At 38.4% G+C, this 19,306-nt stretch overlaps 1 protein-coding gene across 1 annotated transcript in view; it reads right to left on the reverse strand.

Annotated features, from left to right (window-relative positions):
- Positions 1–1,249: 1,249 nt before the first annotated feature.
- Positions 1,250–19,306, reverse strand: part of LOC110462036 — a 22,447-nt gene continuing 4,390 nt past the window's right edge. The window contains exons 2-11 of the mRNA XM_021515812.1: positions 18,733–18,815; positions 17,871–18,092; positions 10,720–10,852; positions 9,900–9,950; positions 9,620–9,699; positions 9,173–9,353; positions 7,779–7,861; positions 5,110–5,329; positions 4,219–4,298; positions 1,250–3,961 (exon numbers count right to left, since the gene is read on the reverse strand). Of these exons, the coding sequence (XP_021371487.1) occupies positions 3,222–3,961; positions 4,219–4,298; positions 5,110–5,329; positions 7,779–7,861; positions 9,173–9,353; positions 9,620–9,699; positions 9,900–9,950; positions 10,720–10,852; positions 17,871–18,092; positions 18,733–18,814 (1,872 nt within the window). The 5' untranslated portion in view covers position 18,815 and the 3' untranslated portion in view covers positions 1,250–3,221. The remainder of the gene's footprint in view (positions 3,962–4,218; positions 4,299–5,109; positions 5,330–7,778; positions 7,862–9,172; positions 9,354–9,619; positions 9,700–9,899; positions 9,951–10,719; positions 10,853–17,870; positions 18,093–18,732; positions 18,816–19,306) is intronic.

The raw sequence follows: 19,306 nt of genomic DNA on the forward strand, positions 1-19,306 counted from the left end.
TGAGATAGGTTAGAAACAATACTTATCAAAATTGTGCATTCCGTGACCCTCATACGCCATGTTTGTCCCTGGGGAGGGGGCGATGTTTACTATACTTTATAAAGGAAAATGATACTTTTGGGTATGTTTGGTTCATTTTCAATTGTAATTTATTCGAACTTGACAGACATTATAACTATGAAACGATTGTTTGATACTTTGACAGTTGGGGCCCGGGCCCGCCCCCAAGGGCTGAGGGGCGGGGCTAAAAGGGGTCAAATTAGCTTAAATTATAAAATCTTATCCAGACCAAGATATGCTAGAAACAAATAATCTACATAGATAGAAGGATCTTAAAGCACTTTATCCCCTGGAGATGGGGTAAAGTTTACTATAGTTATATAGAAAAATGATACTTTTGGGGAATGTTTAGTTCATTTCCAATTGGAAATCTTTGAAACTTGATAGACATTATAACTTCGAAATGACAGTTTGATACTATGACAGTTTGATTCTATGACAGTTTGGGTTTTGGCCATCTTGGAACTTTCTCATCATATCAACTGGTGTTACATGTAGATGATGTAGTCAACTCACAATTTTGTTGTATTTCACCATTTAGTTGTATGTAATTTATGTTCAGTATAAAAACATGCAAAGCTTCCACATGGCAAGTTACATTACACAAAAACTCTTCATTGTTGAATCAATATATTAAGATATTTGATAGGACAACTGTTTCCTTTTTAGCCAGTAACGTTACTCAAATAAACCAAAGAACGTTCTACTGTAATAGGAAAGAAAGAATTGGAAAGATGAGGTGCCCCAGCTGGGATCGAACCCACGACCCCAGGTTACGGAGGCCAACGCTCTACCACTGAGCTAAAGGGCCATGTCCTGTCAGCTGACTCACAGAACCACTATTTGTACATAGTACATATACTACCCAGATCTTTCACACTACTTTTGCATTACATGTAGTTCAAGTTACCTTTGTTACAAAATGATTTCTTTTTCATTTGGCAACATCGATAACATCAGTTTTTACACAAATCAGGTGACCGTTTAGGCCCATGGGCCTCTTGTTTCATTTGCAGTTGACATTCATATTGATGATGCTTAAACAAGCGTTCCTTTAGTGCGTTTATCTGTGTTCTATAGAATTAACTAATTTGGTGACGCTCGAAATAGGTGATGCCAATTTAGTTGTGATAATACAGAGGTAAAGCTCGGTAAGGGGAGATTAATGTTTCAAATATTTTGGTCGGCAGTCTACCTTCCTGTTTATTGATATGTTATATCATAGTAAAAATTAACAATACAAAACGATAACGCAGCCTAGAAAGTCTCAATAATGGGTAACCTTTATTCATTACTTAAAAAATGACATAGAAAAAGGTAGCACGTCGTCCGTACACAAGGACATGAGGCTATACACGGAGTAACGAAGACACTGAAAAAGTAATGACATTACTTTCGAACCAATGAAAAGCACACAATGTAACCAGTAAAAGTTGTACGAATACGCATAGGACACTTATATACACTAAATGAAAACTAGGTTTTCAATCAGGAATGTTTTTGACCTATAACACAGTATTTGTGTTGACATTGTAGTAGAATTCGAAATCGGGACGCAAAAGAAAAAACACCGCTTAAAAGGTAATCATTATTATTGCATGCCTAACGGCCCATCTACGAAGTAATTCGGGCCAATAAATAGTCGATAAAAAATATAAAAATCAATGAAATCAAAGAAAGGCAGAGGTAACAAACGAATGAACATGTTCATGTAGGAATGCGAGCCCTCTTGCAAGAGGACACTACATCGTAAAGAGGCTGACCCCGCCCCGACAGCCTTCAACTATATTTGATGGGGGAATGAAAATGATTTTTGAACAACACATTAATATCAAAAGCGCTATGCTGATCATATCGTGTCTTCAATCTTTTTTCAAATCACCAACTGTCTTCAGTTTTAAACTATAAGAATGCTTTACAGGAACTCGCTTGCTGATAAAGACTATACTTTGAATATCAAAAAGCTATTTCATGAAAATAATCCATCATTGAGATCAACTTTATTCTTTTCTTCTTTTCTAACAAAATTAACAATTAATAACATAATCTTATATGTTGGCGCAGTTGATAGCACATTCGCCTTTCACCAAAACGGCCGGGGTTTTGTTACCTAATGTGAAAAGGTATGGGTCACCTGTCACACCACGTGTGTTTTTTTCGGATTACTCCGGTTTCCTCTGCAAAAAGACCCTCTGCGCTAACATCCGGGCCAACAAGATTGATTAAACATAAGTTAACATGACTTTTTTCATAATTGTTGTAAAATAAGTTCAGCAGATATATAACAAAATAGTAATCAAACGACTCGCATTGAAAAGTATATTATTTATACACACGTATAACATAATGCATTGTAATATATAAAACTTATCCATTCTCCTCCAAGACAGCAATGAACTTGAGTATGAAGTATAAATATTATGCTTGACATATATGGGCAGTATTCATGGATTAAACCGTTCTCTAGCTAAAATACTGATTCTGTTTTCAAGCCCTATTTTCTAGTACATACCCTGCTTCCGGCACACATGCACGGCGCACGTGGAAAACGTCCTTTTATGACCTTAGCTATTGATAGGAGGTTAAACCTAGTAACAACCGAAATTGTAACCAACATATTTCTTGTTCCGTCGATAAATGTCTGAAACATTAAGTTTTGTCGAACATTTGGAATAAATATAAAGCAAATAGAAGACAAATAGCGTTTTCCATGTTAACCCTTTACTTTTTGGCCGTGTATATGATTTAAGCGGATCCCGCATTACTTCCATATTAATATGCATCATTATACGATATCGGCGACATCAATTTTATCAGTAATAAATGTTTAGATAACGAAAAAGTATTGTGCACTCCGCTATCAGGAATCAATAGTATTGCGTTATACACAGAAACTATGGAATCGTGATACTAGCTTCAACTGGGTAGGACTAACAACAGGAACGTTCCGGTGATAGCTACAAGTCTCGGGTAAGTATAATGTATTTTCGACGATTGTTTTAGGCTTGAAACAGACTTTATTACTAAGCAGTAGCATGATTGATAAATGTCGACCATGGTGTAATTAATTACTCTTCGCCAAATTTGATTGATGTAGTTTCCAACTCACTCACTAAATTGGTTACTTGTACCAAACTTTCCTAAATCCACAAAACGTTCAATCAAAAGAGGACGTCGCTGTATTCTGTCTGCTTAGCTCCACCCGTAATGACCATAGGCCGAGAGTGGCTATGATGCTGGGGCGTGTATACTGGGTTGGATTTTAGTTGACTCATTTCATGAACGCTAGGTTTTCTATTTGATTCATCCGACATATCGCGCAGATATCCGAAATTATTTTTGTGTGTTGATCGTGGATCTTGCTCTGTCATATCTATGAAACTGTTCCTGAAATTATTTTGGCTGGGTTTATCGAATGTAAACATAGTCGCTCTTGACGGCAACGGGTCGTAGCGATTGCCTTCGTTCAAGCTGTTTAACCTATCGTTTGAAGTATGTCCAATTTCACGCTGTGGAAATCCATTAGGTACATGTCCGTTTTCACGAGATGAAGATCCTAGACGATGTTGTTCATTTCGTGGCACAGAGTTAGATGGAACATGTTCCTTCGATATATGTGTGCTGTTCTGCGGACGTTCTTTGCCAGACCAGTTCTTCTGCACTTTTGCGTAGTCATCATGTCGCCCTCCCGATGGAAACTCGTTCTGAGATGTTAGACTCATGAAATCACTCTCAGATCCTTTTTCAATGTATTGGTAGTTATTGTCACTAGCATACTTTGAGGATTTTATTATCAAGACCTCGTTGGCAAGAGACGTCAGGTGTGTATCAGATGTGATGACGTCACCGGAAGATAGCTCTGAAATCTCGATAGGATTCGGGAGTCCGTGAGACTTGGCCGCTGAAACAATAAGAAACATATTTTTAGCGCGTATTTGTAAGCTACTTTTTGCACATTGGGTAATTGTAAATCCAGAATTTAAGAAAGGAGGCAGCAGAGCATTGTTTCCACACACACACACACACACACACACACACACACACACCTTAGCGGAAAACACACACAACAAGACCCTCAACTGCAGCGTGCTCATCTAAATTACCTATTACCAGAAACCAGGCAGTGAGATCTTTACCAGAAACAGCAGTATCACTAACCTTTGATATGAAGGTCGGCAAGATTCCTTGCAAATACTACCAGTTTCAGCATATGATCACTTGACCAAACCTTGAACATCCTGTAAGTGATAACGGTTATTTCAGTATAAATATTAAACAAAGTGTAAATTGATGGAACATATACAAGTAATAAAACAATGTATTAATTCGACGGAACAAATATAAATAATAAACAATGTTATAATTTAACGGAACCTATATAATTATTAAACAATTTTTTAATTCGACGGAACGCTCATGTCAAAATATACGAAACACTAACGATTATCGTTTATAAGATAAAAGATCATGTGAAAGTATTGCTGAAGCAACACACCTTTATCGTTCGTCCCTGCAGGTAGGGCGTAAGAATTGTACCTGCTGCCCCCGGTGTATGATCGTAAGAGGCGACTAAATTTGGATTCTTATCTTTTTCTCATCTTTCTAAACATTTTTTTTCTTCCTATTGTCTCCCTTGACAATGCCTCACTTTTGGCCTTTAGTTGAGCGTTCGCCCCTGTGATGAAGGCTTTGAATTCTGGCCCCTGGCCGAGACATACAAGAGTCTGTAAAATTGGTAGTTTCTACTCCTGCTTGACGCTCAGCAATTTAGGAGTGGACCACTGGTTCACCCGTTGTCAGTATAATGTGACCGGGTGGGGTGTCTTCGGCAGTATGTTTCAGTGAGGTAGCACTATAAAGTCGGCATCAGTTCTGCGCTATCACAAGGAGACAAACACGAACATATCGCAGCCTCCCAAAACACACACGCATACACTACACGCATGCATCTTGCACACAGGTGAGGCCGTCCTTAAATGACCATAGCTGTTGATAGGACGTTAAACAATACTAAACCAAACCAAACCAAACGTGAAAACAACAACTTACATGCTGTCACTGACGCTATTACGTACACTGCTCCTGTCGATGCTGGGCAAGGTATACACTGAAGAAGGGTTGGACGGACTTGACGGGGAAGACCAAGTACCACCTTGTTCTAGAAGCATTATTGTACTCTCGACAAATGCAAACAATACGTGTTGGTCAATAAGTGTTCCGTCCGACTCTGAACAGGCGCGTGAGGGCAGATAACCAAACACCAGTTGACCTACAAACAATACAATGCTTCAACTGAATTTAAAGGTTTGAAATGATACATTTTTAAATTGTGTGTAACATACCGGCTTTTAGTGTTGTAGTTGTCATCTGGGAAAGGTGTACATCACACCAAAGCATAAACATAAATATACAATAAATAGATACAAATATGTTCTACCTACACATACTGTATAACACGAAATGTTTTTGGGTACATGGTTTGAAGCCATTTAGATCGTTTCGTGGTACAAACTTTCGTGGATATCCTATATTACAAACAGAAAACACATATATCATCAAATTTCGTTTATATTTATTTTCATGGTTCAATAGCAACCACGAATGTTTCTACACAACGAACATAATGTTAAACAGTAGACGTATTTTGCACAAAAATAAACGTACACTACAAATATATAATTGTACACGATATTGGCTTAAAACATAGCTATGATGTCATTCATTGATGACTTTTTACTTTGACCGAGGGTTTTGAAGACTTTACCTGTAGCTGGTGTATATAAGACCTTACAATTGGACAGTCAGATACATGTATAAAATAACAAGAGATAAAACCTCTTCTAACCCTCCGTCATAGTACAGGTGCAACAATATTGGTACCAGCTAAGTAAAAAGCACAGAAAATACGGAAATATTGAGCTGATAACTTTATTGCAGGTAAAAGGTATATTCTAACATAATAAGCAAGGGAAGCTAATAACTATATTACGGGTTTTTTGTATATGCGATACGACACAATTGCTCTAACCCATATCAGCCCTTGCCGTATCACCCCCCAAACCCCGTATCACCCCCCGCCGTATCACACCCCAAAACCCATATCAGCCCGCAAACCCCATATCACACCCCATTTGGAAAACAAATCGTTTTTCAATATTTCAAAAATTAAAATAAATCATAAGATAGTAGTTTTTATTTGTAAGTATGTAATAAACAGAATAAAACACGCCTTTTTCCATATCACACCCAGTATCAACCCTCGACAATATTTTCCTTTACACATACTTTTAACCCTTTTGAAGGGATAACTTATAGAGCTAACATGCTCAAGCTAAACCTCATTTTTGCGCTTATAGGACTTAATGGATGGTGGTCTTTGTCCGGTTTTCTCGACTACTAACTGTTCGTCTACACCGGCAGCATATAGTCGCGTGGCATCTTTTTTGAAGCGGTGTGGGTCAAATGTGTTAAAACCTTCAAACGACGATAGCCTAAGAAGCATTTGGTTTACAATCATGATACTTAGGTATGTTATGTAGACCAGCAGTGCGAATCTCTTTCTTTATTACAGTAACGAGGTCAAATGTCAACTTTAAGTGCCAGCCGGAGTCTGAGACTGAGAAGCGTTTAAGAGATGTTAAAATGACTTGTGTTCTAGTTACCAAATTTGGTCTGAAGTTACCTATATGTCAGTTTCATGTAACAAAAGAAACAGGTGAGCGATACAGGCCCTCTGGGCCTCTTGTTGTACACTACAACGAAATAAATATACGCTACATAGATATAAATAAACACCACAAAGACATAAATATACACTACATCATATACACTGCATACATATAAATGTATACAACATAGATATAAATGTACACTACGTAGATAAAAATGTACACTTCACAGACGTTAATGTACACTACATAAAAAGGGTCTATTTTATAGACATAAATGTACACTACATCGATAAATGACTCAACATCGATATAAATGTACACTGCATAGATATAAATTTAAATACAAAGATTTATTTACATTTGCGCTGCAACCCACTGTATGAACATTACCAGCAGAAATGCTTACCATTTTAGTATGAAAGCAAAATCTCTCGGACGTTACAGGTGGTTTACTTACGACGTCGTATTTTAACCTTACTCAATGAGAGTCTTGTCGCTTCGCTTTGGATAACTCGGAAAATGTGTTTCCGTCAAACGTTCAAATGACAACGTTTATTATTGACGCCAATTTTATTTAAATATGGCTGTTCCGTCAATGTCGTTTTAAAAGACAACGCATATACAAAACGCAGTTAATAAATTAAATATTTAAGAACAATGAAATACAACTAAACAATTGTTCTATAGTAAAAATGTGAATATATGGATTGGACGGCGTTTTTTAAATGTTCATGCCGGTATGAACGCAAATCGGTTACATCCATATTGCATGAAGCCCTTAAAAAACGCCGTTCAATCCCTGAATAAATGTTTCAACATAAATATAGACGAACACTGCATATACATAATGTATACTCGCCACACAGATATAGATGTACACTAGATATAGATATACACTGAATGGTCACAAACGTAGATTAAATAAACATTACATCGACATAATTGTATAATAAAAAGATACCGAAGTTTTCTAAATATACATGTGTTAGTGCATATTACATATTTAACCTATGAAACAAGGCTTGTCATAGCACGAATGCGTTATACCTTGTCTGTAAAGGTCACGCAGATCGGTGGCCAGAATCAGCTTTCTCTTAGTCCTATCTTGGTTACAAACATCGAACGTCAAACTGTCAACATAGAGCAACAAAAAACATATTTTAAATAAATTCATATTTTTTAAAAGAAGCGTGATTCATATTAATAATGTATGTTGTTTTTTCTTGTTTTGAAATCAATTTATCTAAATATTAAACAAATCCCATTTTTACAGTGTGAAATTATTTAAGTTCTTTACTGCTGCGGGTCTTGTGTGATAAAAAAACGTACAAAAACGCCATTACTAAAAGAGTTACAATTCATCAATAATACCATGTGTACAACATTGCTGTAATCTGTGGTACATTAACTTTTCACTAAGCAAGACTGATTTGTGGCTGTTCGTTCTAACTAAGTATTGATAACACTATCCTCAGATATATAACACGTTCTTAATCTCGACAAATTCAGCTTTAGACTGGAAATACTAAACTTAACAGTAGTGTTGTATAAAACCTTACCTACCCAAACCTTAGGTCCTACTCTTCCTTTGCTGTCAACAAACACATACCACAGCGTTAACAAACGGGGCAACTCGAGATTATAACTCGACATAACCAGGTAACATCAGGAGCTGAGAAAACATCGAGACAAAGGTACCCACATCACAAAACCCCGTAAACACCGGAGATGAAACCAGGTGATCAGGAATGGTTAACGTTCCCTACATGTGGCGACATACCTTGCCACATACCTTGCCATAGTTTTTCTGGCCTTCGCGAACGCAAAACAGCACTCATATTGTGGCATTATTCTGAACCCTTAACATTCATTAATACTTGGTTTGGTTTTTATTTTGTGTATCGTTCTATTAACAGCTTATGTGATTTAAAGACGTGCCTCCGTGTGTGTAGTGTATGCGTGCTTGCGTGTGTGTATGAAGGAAACAAGGTATGTTGGAGTGATTGCCTCCTTGTGTTTGCGCGGATCTGATGCCGACTTTATAGTGCTATCTCACTGTTAAACCATGCCGAAGGCACCCAGAACAGCATTCCGCCCGGTCGCAATATACTGACAACGGGTGAACCAGCTGTTGCAATTACCCTAAATGCTGAACGTTAAGCAGGAAATAACAACTACAATTTCAAGGACATTGGTATGTTCCGGCCTGGGAACAGAGCCCATATAAACGAACTAAAACGTGTTTTGGTTAATAGGGGAATTTAGAAGTAGCATTAGTAATGATGGATGTTGTTGTTCGTCTAAACGCCCATCAATACTGTTGATATTGCGATCTCTATTGATGTGGTAGTACATTATATAGTCTGTTCCTTACAACTCACAAACTAAACAAAAAACCTGTAGGACAATACAAAAGTAAGTGTAACATCCGTAATAGATACCGTTTGTCGTCCAAACGACCATCATCACTGTTGATATTGCGGTCCCACCAAAGTTCTCCTTCAGCTAAAGCCATTAATGTCAGATCTGCACATACGTCGAGGATGTCATCAGTATCGACTTCCGTTCCGTCCTCCTCGAGAACGATGCGGGCTATAGATGGTTTCTTGAATGTCCGCGATGCTTTAAGTAATGCGTAGAATGTTAGGAACATTCACTTAAATGTACAGTTGAACGTTGTGAGTAAGGGTTTTGTCGTTTCTTTTAAATCATAAATTCATAAAATAATGTTTTCAATGTTAGTTTAACATTAAGTTCGAAACTGAACTGGCCCTAATGATTCGTTAATATGGTCCTGTTTACGAGGAACATAAAACAAAAACAAGACAAAAACATTACGCTATGGATTTTTGCTACTTTACTGTAGCCAGAGATTGAACAGTTCAAACCTGCACGCATCAGTGACGTCAGTCCATTTGCCTTGATAAATTGTTTTGTGTTTCTTCCGCATGTCCATACTTTAAAGAACCTGGTAAAATAAACATATATGTGCTATCAAAAATAGCACTAACCAAACACTCTATCATGGAATTTGTTTTATCAGTACAGTGTATCCCGTTGGTACAATATCATTATTGACAAGACATTGACGGGAAGTTAATTCAGATATAGTATTACAAAAAATATCATGATGATTGATATTTTTTATTAGGTTTAAATCAAACTCACCTTTTCTGATTTTCTTCTTCGAGAAGTTTGGCAGCTTCTTGTAATTTGCTCCTGTTTAAAAGAATTTGAATTACTTAGTTAATTAGTCCCTCACCGGTTCCCGGGGGGACTATAGGTTTGCACTCCGTCTGTCCGTCCGTCCTTCCATCCAAGAAGTTTGTCCGATGCATAAGTTCTATACTTTTTCACCTGGAGTAACCATATTTGGTGTACAAGAAGATTTTGGGATGGCGGAGTGCAGAGTGCAGGCATTAAGTCACTGTGACCTATGACTTGACCTTTGACCTTTACTTTGAAAAAGGTTTGTCCGGGGCATATCTTCTATACTATTTCACCTGGAGTAACCAGATTTGGTGTACAAGGACATCTTGGGATAGCGAATTTAAGAAGTATGTCACTATATAACTGTCATATAAATTAAGTCGACTTGGTCTGAACTACGTACAAATGTGAACTAATGATCTAGACTTTGTCTTGATAAAAAAAAACTGCAGGCTTGGGGAATATATAACAGATTCGGATGTTTCTTCCGTGTCTGCTCCTTATGGGACATCGAGGAAAGCCAAATAAATCTATTTCAACCATTGCAACACTTTTGGTATGTTGCTTGTATTGTCTTACTTCCCTCCCTTTTTTTCCTTTGTGCCTTCATAGACACACATTCTCCTAGGACCTTAGTTGTTACCAGAACTTTTAACCCATCTTACAAACGTATTTGAGAAACTTTGTCTTCGGTGTAAATTGTGTTATTACGTCTACAAAATACTTTCCGTTACATATGCCAAGCTGAAATATAATTAAGGTCAAAACTATACATTACAATCGCCATGCCCTTCCTCGCTTGACCATTTCTGGTATGGACACCAGGATAAGGACGAAAATACAGCCGGAAATGAGTCCACCAATTATAGTGTCCAGATGCGGGTTGTTTGGTACGGGAGGCGGTGGCCTCGCTGAAAGAATGAAACGGCAGTCAGGTTTTAGTTTATTTTAATTCAGTACTGGAATGGTCGCCTCAAACGATTATATTATCGGATGATTTATTTTTCAAATATCAGCTTTATTAGCTCAACATTAACTCTTGTTGATATCACGTATCACTCTATGTTTCGTGTACAAGTTGCAGTTTTTAAACCCTAGTAAACATGTTGTTGAGAAAAATAAATTGACAGTATAGTATATAATCATGATTGTTTTGTTTGTGTTTTATTTCTATATGCAGGTTGGATGTAACAGAAACTTACCAAAGGAAACACAATAACAAACTGGCTACAGGTCATGTGTTCAGGATGTACAAATCTTAGGATTAGCATACAACTAGAGCAACGACGATCCCGAAATGTTAAAGGTCATTTAAATGGTCAACGAGTCAGTTTATATTGTTGTTTATTTTATTTTATTTTTATTTAGCTTCTTCTTTTAAACATTTTTGACACTATGTCAAAAAGATAAGATTCCGCGATTAGGTATATTTAGAATAATAGTGACCTTTGAACAAATTAACCCATTTTGCACATCTGCATTTCACAGTGTATGACCATGAAAAAATATCAAAAACGACAGACAGGCAGACGCACACATTTTTTCAACGTTCATACTGGTATAAACGTTGAAAAAAACTGTTCAATGACGTTACATATATAGAGGAACTTGCATCGTGTCCATGTTATATTGAATGCATTTAACTCCCTCAATAACTCACCTGAGGCGAGTGTCATATCAAATTATTGAACGAGTTAAATCAATTCATAATGACACGATTGTAGGATTATATCTATCACATAACATTCATTTTTTGAATTGTTAAAAATAGCTTTAACATACTTATGTGTCATCAGCTGACTCTTTAAATGTCAAAATCGAAGTATTGTCGTTATGCGCAGCGCAAAGTAGTTCCGGATTGTTTTTATAAATAACAAAGTGTCTTAACTGCAATGGAAGTACTAATGAAGAAAGAAATAATTCATTCAACAGTCAAACACACTATCAGTGAATATACAATTCACAATTTTGATTAATAGCAGCATCTTAACGTTTTATTACATGTGTGTATTACCATATTTGTGACATGGACGTATAACATAGTGATTGGGTCAGTTGTGTGATTAATTTACATTCTTGCAGTGGATATGTAAATATTTCAATACCTACACATTGAATCTAACTTAAGTGATATGGATAGTTTAAGTGGACATCTGTTAAATCTTAATGTAGTTATGAAGCCATGTTTATTATTTACTGCCAACATTATTAACCTTACTATAATCTGTCGGTCATTATCAGGCCGTACAAGGTAGGACTATCTAGTCCACACTGTGACTATAAAAGAAAGTGTGTAACCCCCTGCCGTTACCGGAATTTCTGTTTTGCAGGGTCACATCGGTAGTTGTCCAATTATCGAACCGATAAATTGAAACACAAGAGTGATTCCCGAACGATAAAGGGTAATGGCAACAACTGGTCCACTCATTGTTAGTATAATGAGACCAGGCGGAACGCTGTGCTTGGAATAAGGCATGGCATTTCAGTTGGGCAGCACTCTAAAGTCGGTATCAGTGGGGCAGCACTCTAAAGTCTGTATCAGTGGGGAAGCACTCTGAAGTCTGTATCAGTGGGGAAGCACTCTAAAGTCTGTATCAGTGGGGCAGCACTCTAAGGTCTGTATCAGTGGGGCAGCACTCTAAAGCCTGTATCAGTGGGGCAGCACTCTAAAGTCTGTATCAGTGGGGCAGCACTCTAAAGTCGGTATCAGTGGGGCAGCACTCTAAAGTCTGTATCAGTGGGGCAGCACTCTAAAGTCTGTATCAGTGGGGCAGCACTCTAAAGTCTGTATCAGTGGGGCAGCACTCTAAAGTCTGTATCAGTGGGGCAGCACTCTAAAGTCTGTATCAGTGGGGCAGCACTCTAAAGTCTGTATCAGTGGGGCAGCACTCTAAAGTCTGTATCAGTGGGGCAGCACTCTAAAGTCTGTATCAGTGGGGCAGCACTCTAAAGTCTGTATCAGTGGGGCAGCACTCTAAAGTCTGTATCAGTGGGGCAGCACTCTAAAGTCTGTATCAGTGGGGCAGCACTCTAAAGTCTGTATCAGTGGGGCAGCACTCTAAAGTCTGTATCAGTGGGGCAGCACTCTAAAGTCTGTATCAGTGGGGCAGCACTCTAAAGTCTGTATCAGTGGGGCAGCACTCTAAAGTCTGTATCAGTGGGGCAGCACTCTAAAGTCTGTATCAGTGGGGCAGCACTCTAAAGTCTGTATCAGTGGGGCAGCACTCTAAAGTCTGTATCAGTGGGGCAGCACTCTAAAGTCTGTATCAGTGGGGCAGCACTCTAAAGTCTGTATCAGTGGAGCAGCACTCTAAAGTCTGTATCAGTGGGGCAGCACTCTAAAGTCTGTATCAGTGGGGCAGCACTCTAAAGTCTGTATCAGTGGGGCAGCACTCTAAAGTCTGTATCAGTGGGGCAGCACTCTAAAGTCTGTATCAGTGGGGCAGCACTCTAAAGTCTGTATCAGTGGGGCAGCACTCTAAAGTCTGTATCAGTGGGGCAGCACTCTAAAGTCTGTATCAGTGGGGCAGCACTCTAAAGTCTGTATCAGTGGGGCAGCACTCTAAAGTCTGTATCAGTGGAGCAGCACTCTAAAGTCTGTATCAGTGGGGCAGCACTCTAAAGTCTGTATCAGTGGGGCAGCACTCTAAAGTCTGTATCAGTGGGGCAGCACTCTAAAGTCTGTATCAGTGGGGCAGCACTCTAAAGTCTGTATCAGTGGGGCAGCACTCTAAAGTCTGTATCAGTGGGGCAGCACTCTAAAGTCTGTATCAGTGGGGCAGCACTCTAAAGTCTGTATCAGTGGGGCAGCACTCTAAAGTCTGTATCAGTGGGGCAGCACTCTAAAGTCTGTATCAGTGGGGCAGCACTCTAAAGTCTGTATCAGTTGGGCAGCACTCTAAAGTCTGTATCAGTGGGGCAGCACTCTAAAGTCTGTATCAGTGGGGCAGCACTCTAAAGTCTGTATCAGTGGGGCAGCACTCTAAAGTCTGTATCAGTGGGGCAGCACTCTAAAGTCTGTATCAGTGGGGCAGCACTCTAAAGTCTGTATCAGTGGGGCAGCACTCTAAAGTCTGTATCAGTGGGGCAGCACTCTAAAGTCTGTATCAGTGGGGCAGCACTCTAAAGTCTGTATCAGTGGGGCAGCACTCTAAAGTCTGTATCAGTGGGGCAGCACTCTAAAGTCTGTATCAGTGGGGCAGCACTCTAAAGTCTGTATCAGTGGGGCAGCACTCTAAAGTCTGTATCAGTGGGGCAGCACTCTAAAGTCTGTATCAGTGGGGCAGCACTCTAAAGTCTGTATCAGTGGGGCAGCACTCTAAAGTCTGTATCAGTGGGGCAGCACTCTAAAGTCTGTATCAGTGGGGCAGCACTCTAAAGTCTGTATCAGTGGGGCAGCACTCTAAAGTCTGTATCAGTGGGGCAGCACTCTAAAGTCTGTATCAGTGGGGCAGCACTCTAAAGTCTGTATCAGTGGGGCAGCACTCTAAAGTCTGTATCAGTGGGGCAGCACTCTAAAGTCTGTATCAGTGGGGCAGCACTCTAAAGTCTGTATCAGTGGGGCAGCACTCTAAAGTCTGTATCAGTGGGGCAGCACTCTAAAGTCTGTATCAGTGGGGCAGCACTCTAAAGTCTGTATCAGTGGGGCAGCACTCTAAAGTCTGTATCAGTGGGGCAGCACTCTAAAGTCTGTATCAGTGGGGCAGCACTCTAAAGTCTGTATCAGTGGGGCAGCACTCTAAAGTCTGTATCAGTGGGGCAGCACTCTAAAGTCTGTATCAGTCGGGCAGCACTCTAAAGTCTGTATCAGTGGGGCAGCACTCTAAAGTCGGTATCAGTGGGGCAGCACTCTAAAGTCTGTATCAGTGGGGAAGCACTCTAAAGTCGGTATCAGTGGGGAAGCACTCTAAAGTCTGTATCAGATCCGCACTATTGCAAGGAGGCAAGTACGGTATTATACCGCATATATGACCTTGGCTGTTGACAAGACGTTATTTTTCCATAAAGTAGTGTTCCGATCGTACAACACCATGGATATCTTTTTTAAACTTTAACTGCACTATATGTAAATATAGGTATTGAATCCCGTTGTATTGATGTTTCTAGGGTTAATCTCGATGGTTCTTGAGAAAAATTAACATGAATTGCTTTATTAATTAACTTTATCTCGTGACTCACCGAGGTGTATATCCCTTAATCCTCGACACAACAAAATGCAATCCTTAAAAAGAGTTTCGATGAAATTCTTCGTTGAATATGAGGACCAGAGTAGCAGGGTTATCAGAGTTATATGTATAGTATTTGTCTGAAGTCGCAGACAGTATACGTTTATGTTCCGTGTAATGTTGGTGTATTCACCTGCACCAACCTCAATATGGAACGCCATAGCTGTTACATATGACATAAAAATACTATATGAGTTGATATTTTCATTATATTATATGATTGTATCAATATATGATTTGATTTTATCATTATATTATTCGATCTTATCATTATTTTATTAGATTTCATCATTATGTTATTTGATTTTATCATTATATTATTTGATATCATCATTCTGTTATTTGATTTCATCATTATGTGATTTGATTTTATCATTATATTATATGATGTCATCATTATACTATTCGATTTCATCATTATATTATTTTATAAAGTATGTTTATGGCGTTCCATAAACCTCAACGTTATGGGAAATCATGTGTGGTTTGGCTGAAATATTGATTACGCATTTTGAAGTGCCGCAAGTATTACCTATGTAAACAATAACAAGGAAGTAGAAAACAACACAAAAGTCGCGTCAACAATATTACTTGTGTACAAACCGGTTTCACGTGTTTACAGACAGTAAAACAAAATAGAGATAAAAGTCCCTATCTTTAATGTTTAAAAAATATTTATTATTATTAGAAATTAATTTGTTAATATCAGTAGATAATTTGTGAAAATTTGAAATGATATTCTAAAATATTTTATATATCAATCAGAACGTTTTACTATAAAAAACCTACCGTGTTTTTAATATAAACATAATTCGTTTTCTTTTCTAATATTAGAAGCTTATTTTCGATATCGCACAACGAATTTCTAATACTCGGAAATTAATTTTGACATTTGCTTATTATTAATAGATCAATTTGATTTTTTATCAAAAACATATTTTCTAATATTAAACCCGAGCCTAAACTCTCCATCTGACGAAAGATCGCGTTGATTCCTCGTGCGTGGGGCCCTTACGTAGATCGATGTATTTTCAACAATACATGTGTGTTATGTTAATTTCAAAATAGCAATTTTTACCTCCCATTTGTATTGCCTTTGTAAGTAAGAGAGCAGATAAAAATTATTAGCGGATTGTGTCACAAGGTACACCCAATATAAAGTAGATATATAGTAGATGTGTGTGTTAAGTGTTAAGTGTTAATTTACATTGTCTTGTGTTATTCCACGTTCTAGTACGTCTATCTTCATGCAGAAGGGAGTTTCTGGCATTGTAATGAAGAAACTAGAGGTTTATGCCATAAATAAAGTATAAACTCGCCACGATGGCATTTGTTGTCTAATGGATAATTCAGAAGAGGTCGTTCGGATTTTCAAGATCACGAGTATCGCAAACCAAATATATTCAAACGTCCCTGCAGGTAGGGCGTAGGAATTGCACCTGCTGCCCGATTGCATGATCGTAAGAGGCGACTAAATTTGGGACCTTATCTCTTCTCTTCTTTCTAAACACATTTGTTCTTCGTAATGTCTCCCTTGACAATGCCTCACTTTTGGCCTTTAGTTGAGCGTTCGCCCCTGTGAGGAGGCTTTGGGTTCTGTCCCCTGGCCGAGACATACCAGAGTCTGTAAAATTGGTAGTTTCTACTCCTGCTTAACGCTCAACAATTTAGGAGTGGGATAACTGGTTCGCCCGTTGTCAGTATAATGTGACCGAGTGGGATGTCCAGCTGGGTGTCTTCGGCAGTATATTTCAGTGAGGTAGCACTATAAAGTCGGCATCAGTTCCGCGCTATCACAAGGAGACAAACACGAACATCACAGCCTCCCAAAATACACACTCATACACTACACGCATGCATCTTGCACACAGGGGAGGCCGTCCTTAAATGACCATAGCTGTTGATAAGACGTTAAACAATACTAAACCAAACCAAACCTTTACAATGACATGCAATGTAGTAATTTATGTTTATGTTATTTATACGCATAGGATGTGTTAGCAACAATACAGAATGACGCACTGTTATAGGACTATCAATAGGTTATCATGTAATACGTGAAGTTTACACATTACATCACAATTCGTGATAAGGATAAAGATGGCTCCCCTGAACATTTGACTGTTTGTTTTATTATGTTCGTTTTGTGTTTTACGTCCTATGAACGACTTTAGTCATTTAAGGACGTGCCAGGTTTTGGTGGTGGAAGAAAACCGCAGTGACAGGAGAAGAACCACTAATATACGGCCAGTATCTGGCGACTACCCAACCTAGGCATCGAACCCGCGACTCAGTGGTCCAGACTAGTGATCGTAGACGGTCAGCACCTTAACCACTCGGTCAGCGTGGCCTCGAACAATTGACCACACGTTAATACTAACATTGCCGTACATGTGCTAGTTGAACATTTGAAATCAAGGTAAACTAAAACACAATCCACAGTCAACCCTGCTGATACGTGTTGGTTGAAAATTTGATAATAATATTAACTAAAAAACAAAAATATATAGTCAAACCTGCTCTGGTGTTGGTTGAAAATTTGAAATCAACATTGACCAGAAAACAATCAGACCTGTTCATTTGTCATGTGAGACTTGCTCGTGCGCCCTAAATAGTCATTTCATTTTAATCTGAACCTGTGTTAAGAAAAACACCCTTTTAAAGTTTGACTGTTTGGTAAATAACACTAGCACGCAATACTTACGGATACAGTGGGGTTGAGGGGGATCCCATTTTCCGCCTATACAACGAATGGTCCCCGTGTCATTAAGGATCAAGGTAACAAAATCGTTACATGTCAGCTTGACCACCGTGCCGTTGGATCGGTCATCGACGTCAGCGTCCATCGCAAACGCGTTATGTTTTGTAACAATCAATGACTTCTTAGTGAGGTTTATTAACTCCGGGCAATCTGCATTTGCAACAGCTGAAAATAGAAAAGATTCGAGTTTTCTTGAATTATGACTTAGTTTCGTAATGAGTAAAATGTTTGTAAAAGGAAGCTGCAACGAACGAAAGAAAGAGCCGAAGTGTTACAACCTGCACGCTCTTTCTCTACCTTCTACTCTCTTTCCGGCGATATCTCCCAAAGCACCGTCTTTATAAGACCCTGACTTATGCGAGGACTTTAACCCCAGTGAAAAACAGAAAACAGCCTGTTGTTGTCGTTATGACCCAGTTCTACACCCTCTAGAAGAATACACCCATCCCACACCGGAATAACGGGGAGAACATAGAAGTCCCAAATGTTGCTTGGTAATATATATATACATATGTTTCTTTACTGGGGACGGAAGAGAAATTACCGAAGTAATGATATACTGTGTATCGGCAAATGTTCACCGCAGTTTAAATTTCACCCTTTTCGCCCTCTCCAAAGGGGGCGAATTTATCATGACATGAAATATTAGTAACCGACATAAAATACATTGTAATTACATGTGAAGGGCGAAATTAACACTGGGCGAACATGGGTTTTATCGACAGAGGGTGAATATTTGTGTGGGCGGTATACAGTATATATCTTTTGTTGGTCTTATGAAAAGTAATTATTCGTTAAGACTCACCTGCATCATATATTGGTAGAATAAAGTTGAGTAGCACAATAGACCTCAGAATCAAGATGGCTGCCATCCCTGCCGTATACATCCTAGGTAATACATACAAATGTACAATAGAGTCTAATCTACCAGTCTACACGAGACTGATCACCAATAGTTGGCATCTATTCACTGGCTCGTGTGGGCTGTTCGGAAAAAAATATGCTTCATTTTAATTTTTAAACTTCGTATAAACTTTTCTATGATGTATGTATTTGGTTACACGCTGTGATATATTTTGCCATTGCTGACGTGCCGGTTGGTCTGTATGTGTTGACACTGTGATATACATGTAAATTGTGTTTGTATATTTCGTATTTGTTTATTGACGCTGTGGAATATTTTGTCATTATGTGTTAGTACTGTGATATATTTATCATTGTGTATTAGTACTGTGATATATTTATCATTGTGTGTTAGTACTGTGATATATTTATTAGTGTGTTAGTACTGTGATATATTTATCATTGTGTATTAGTACTGCGATATATTTATTAGTGTGTTAGTACTGTGATATATTTATCATTGTGTATTAGTACTG

This window comes from Mizuhopecten yessoensis, unplaced genomic scaffold (assembly GCF_002113885.1).
Source record: "Mizuhopecten yessoensis strain PY_sf001 unplaced genomic scaffold, ASM211388v2 scaffold10733, whole genome shotgun sequence".
NCBI classification, from domain to species: Eukaryota; Metazoa; Mollusca; class Bivalvia; order Pectinida; family Pectinidae; genus Mizuhopecten; species Mizuhopecten yessoensis.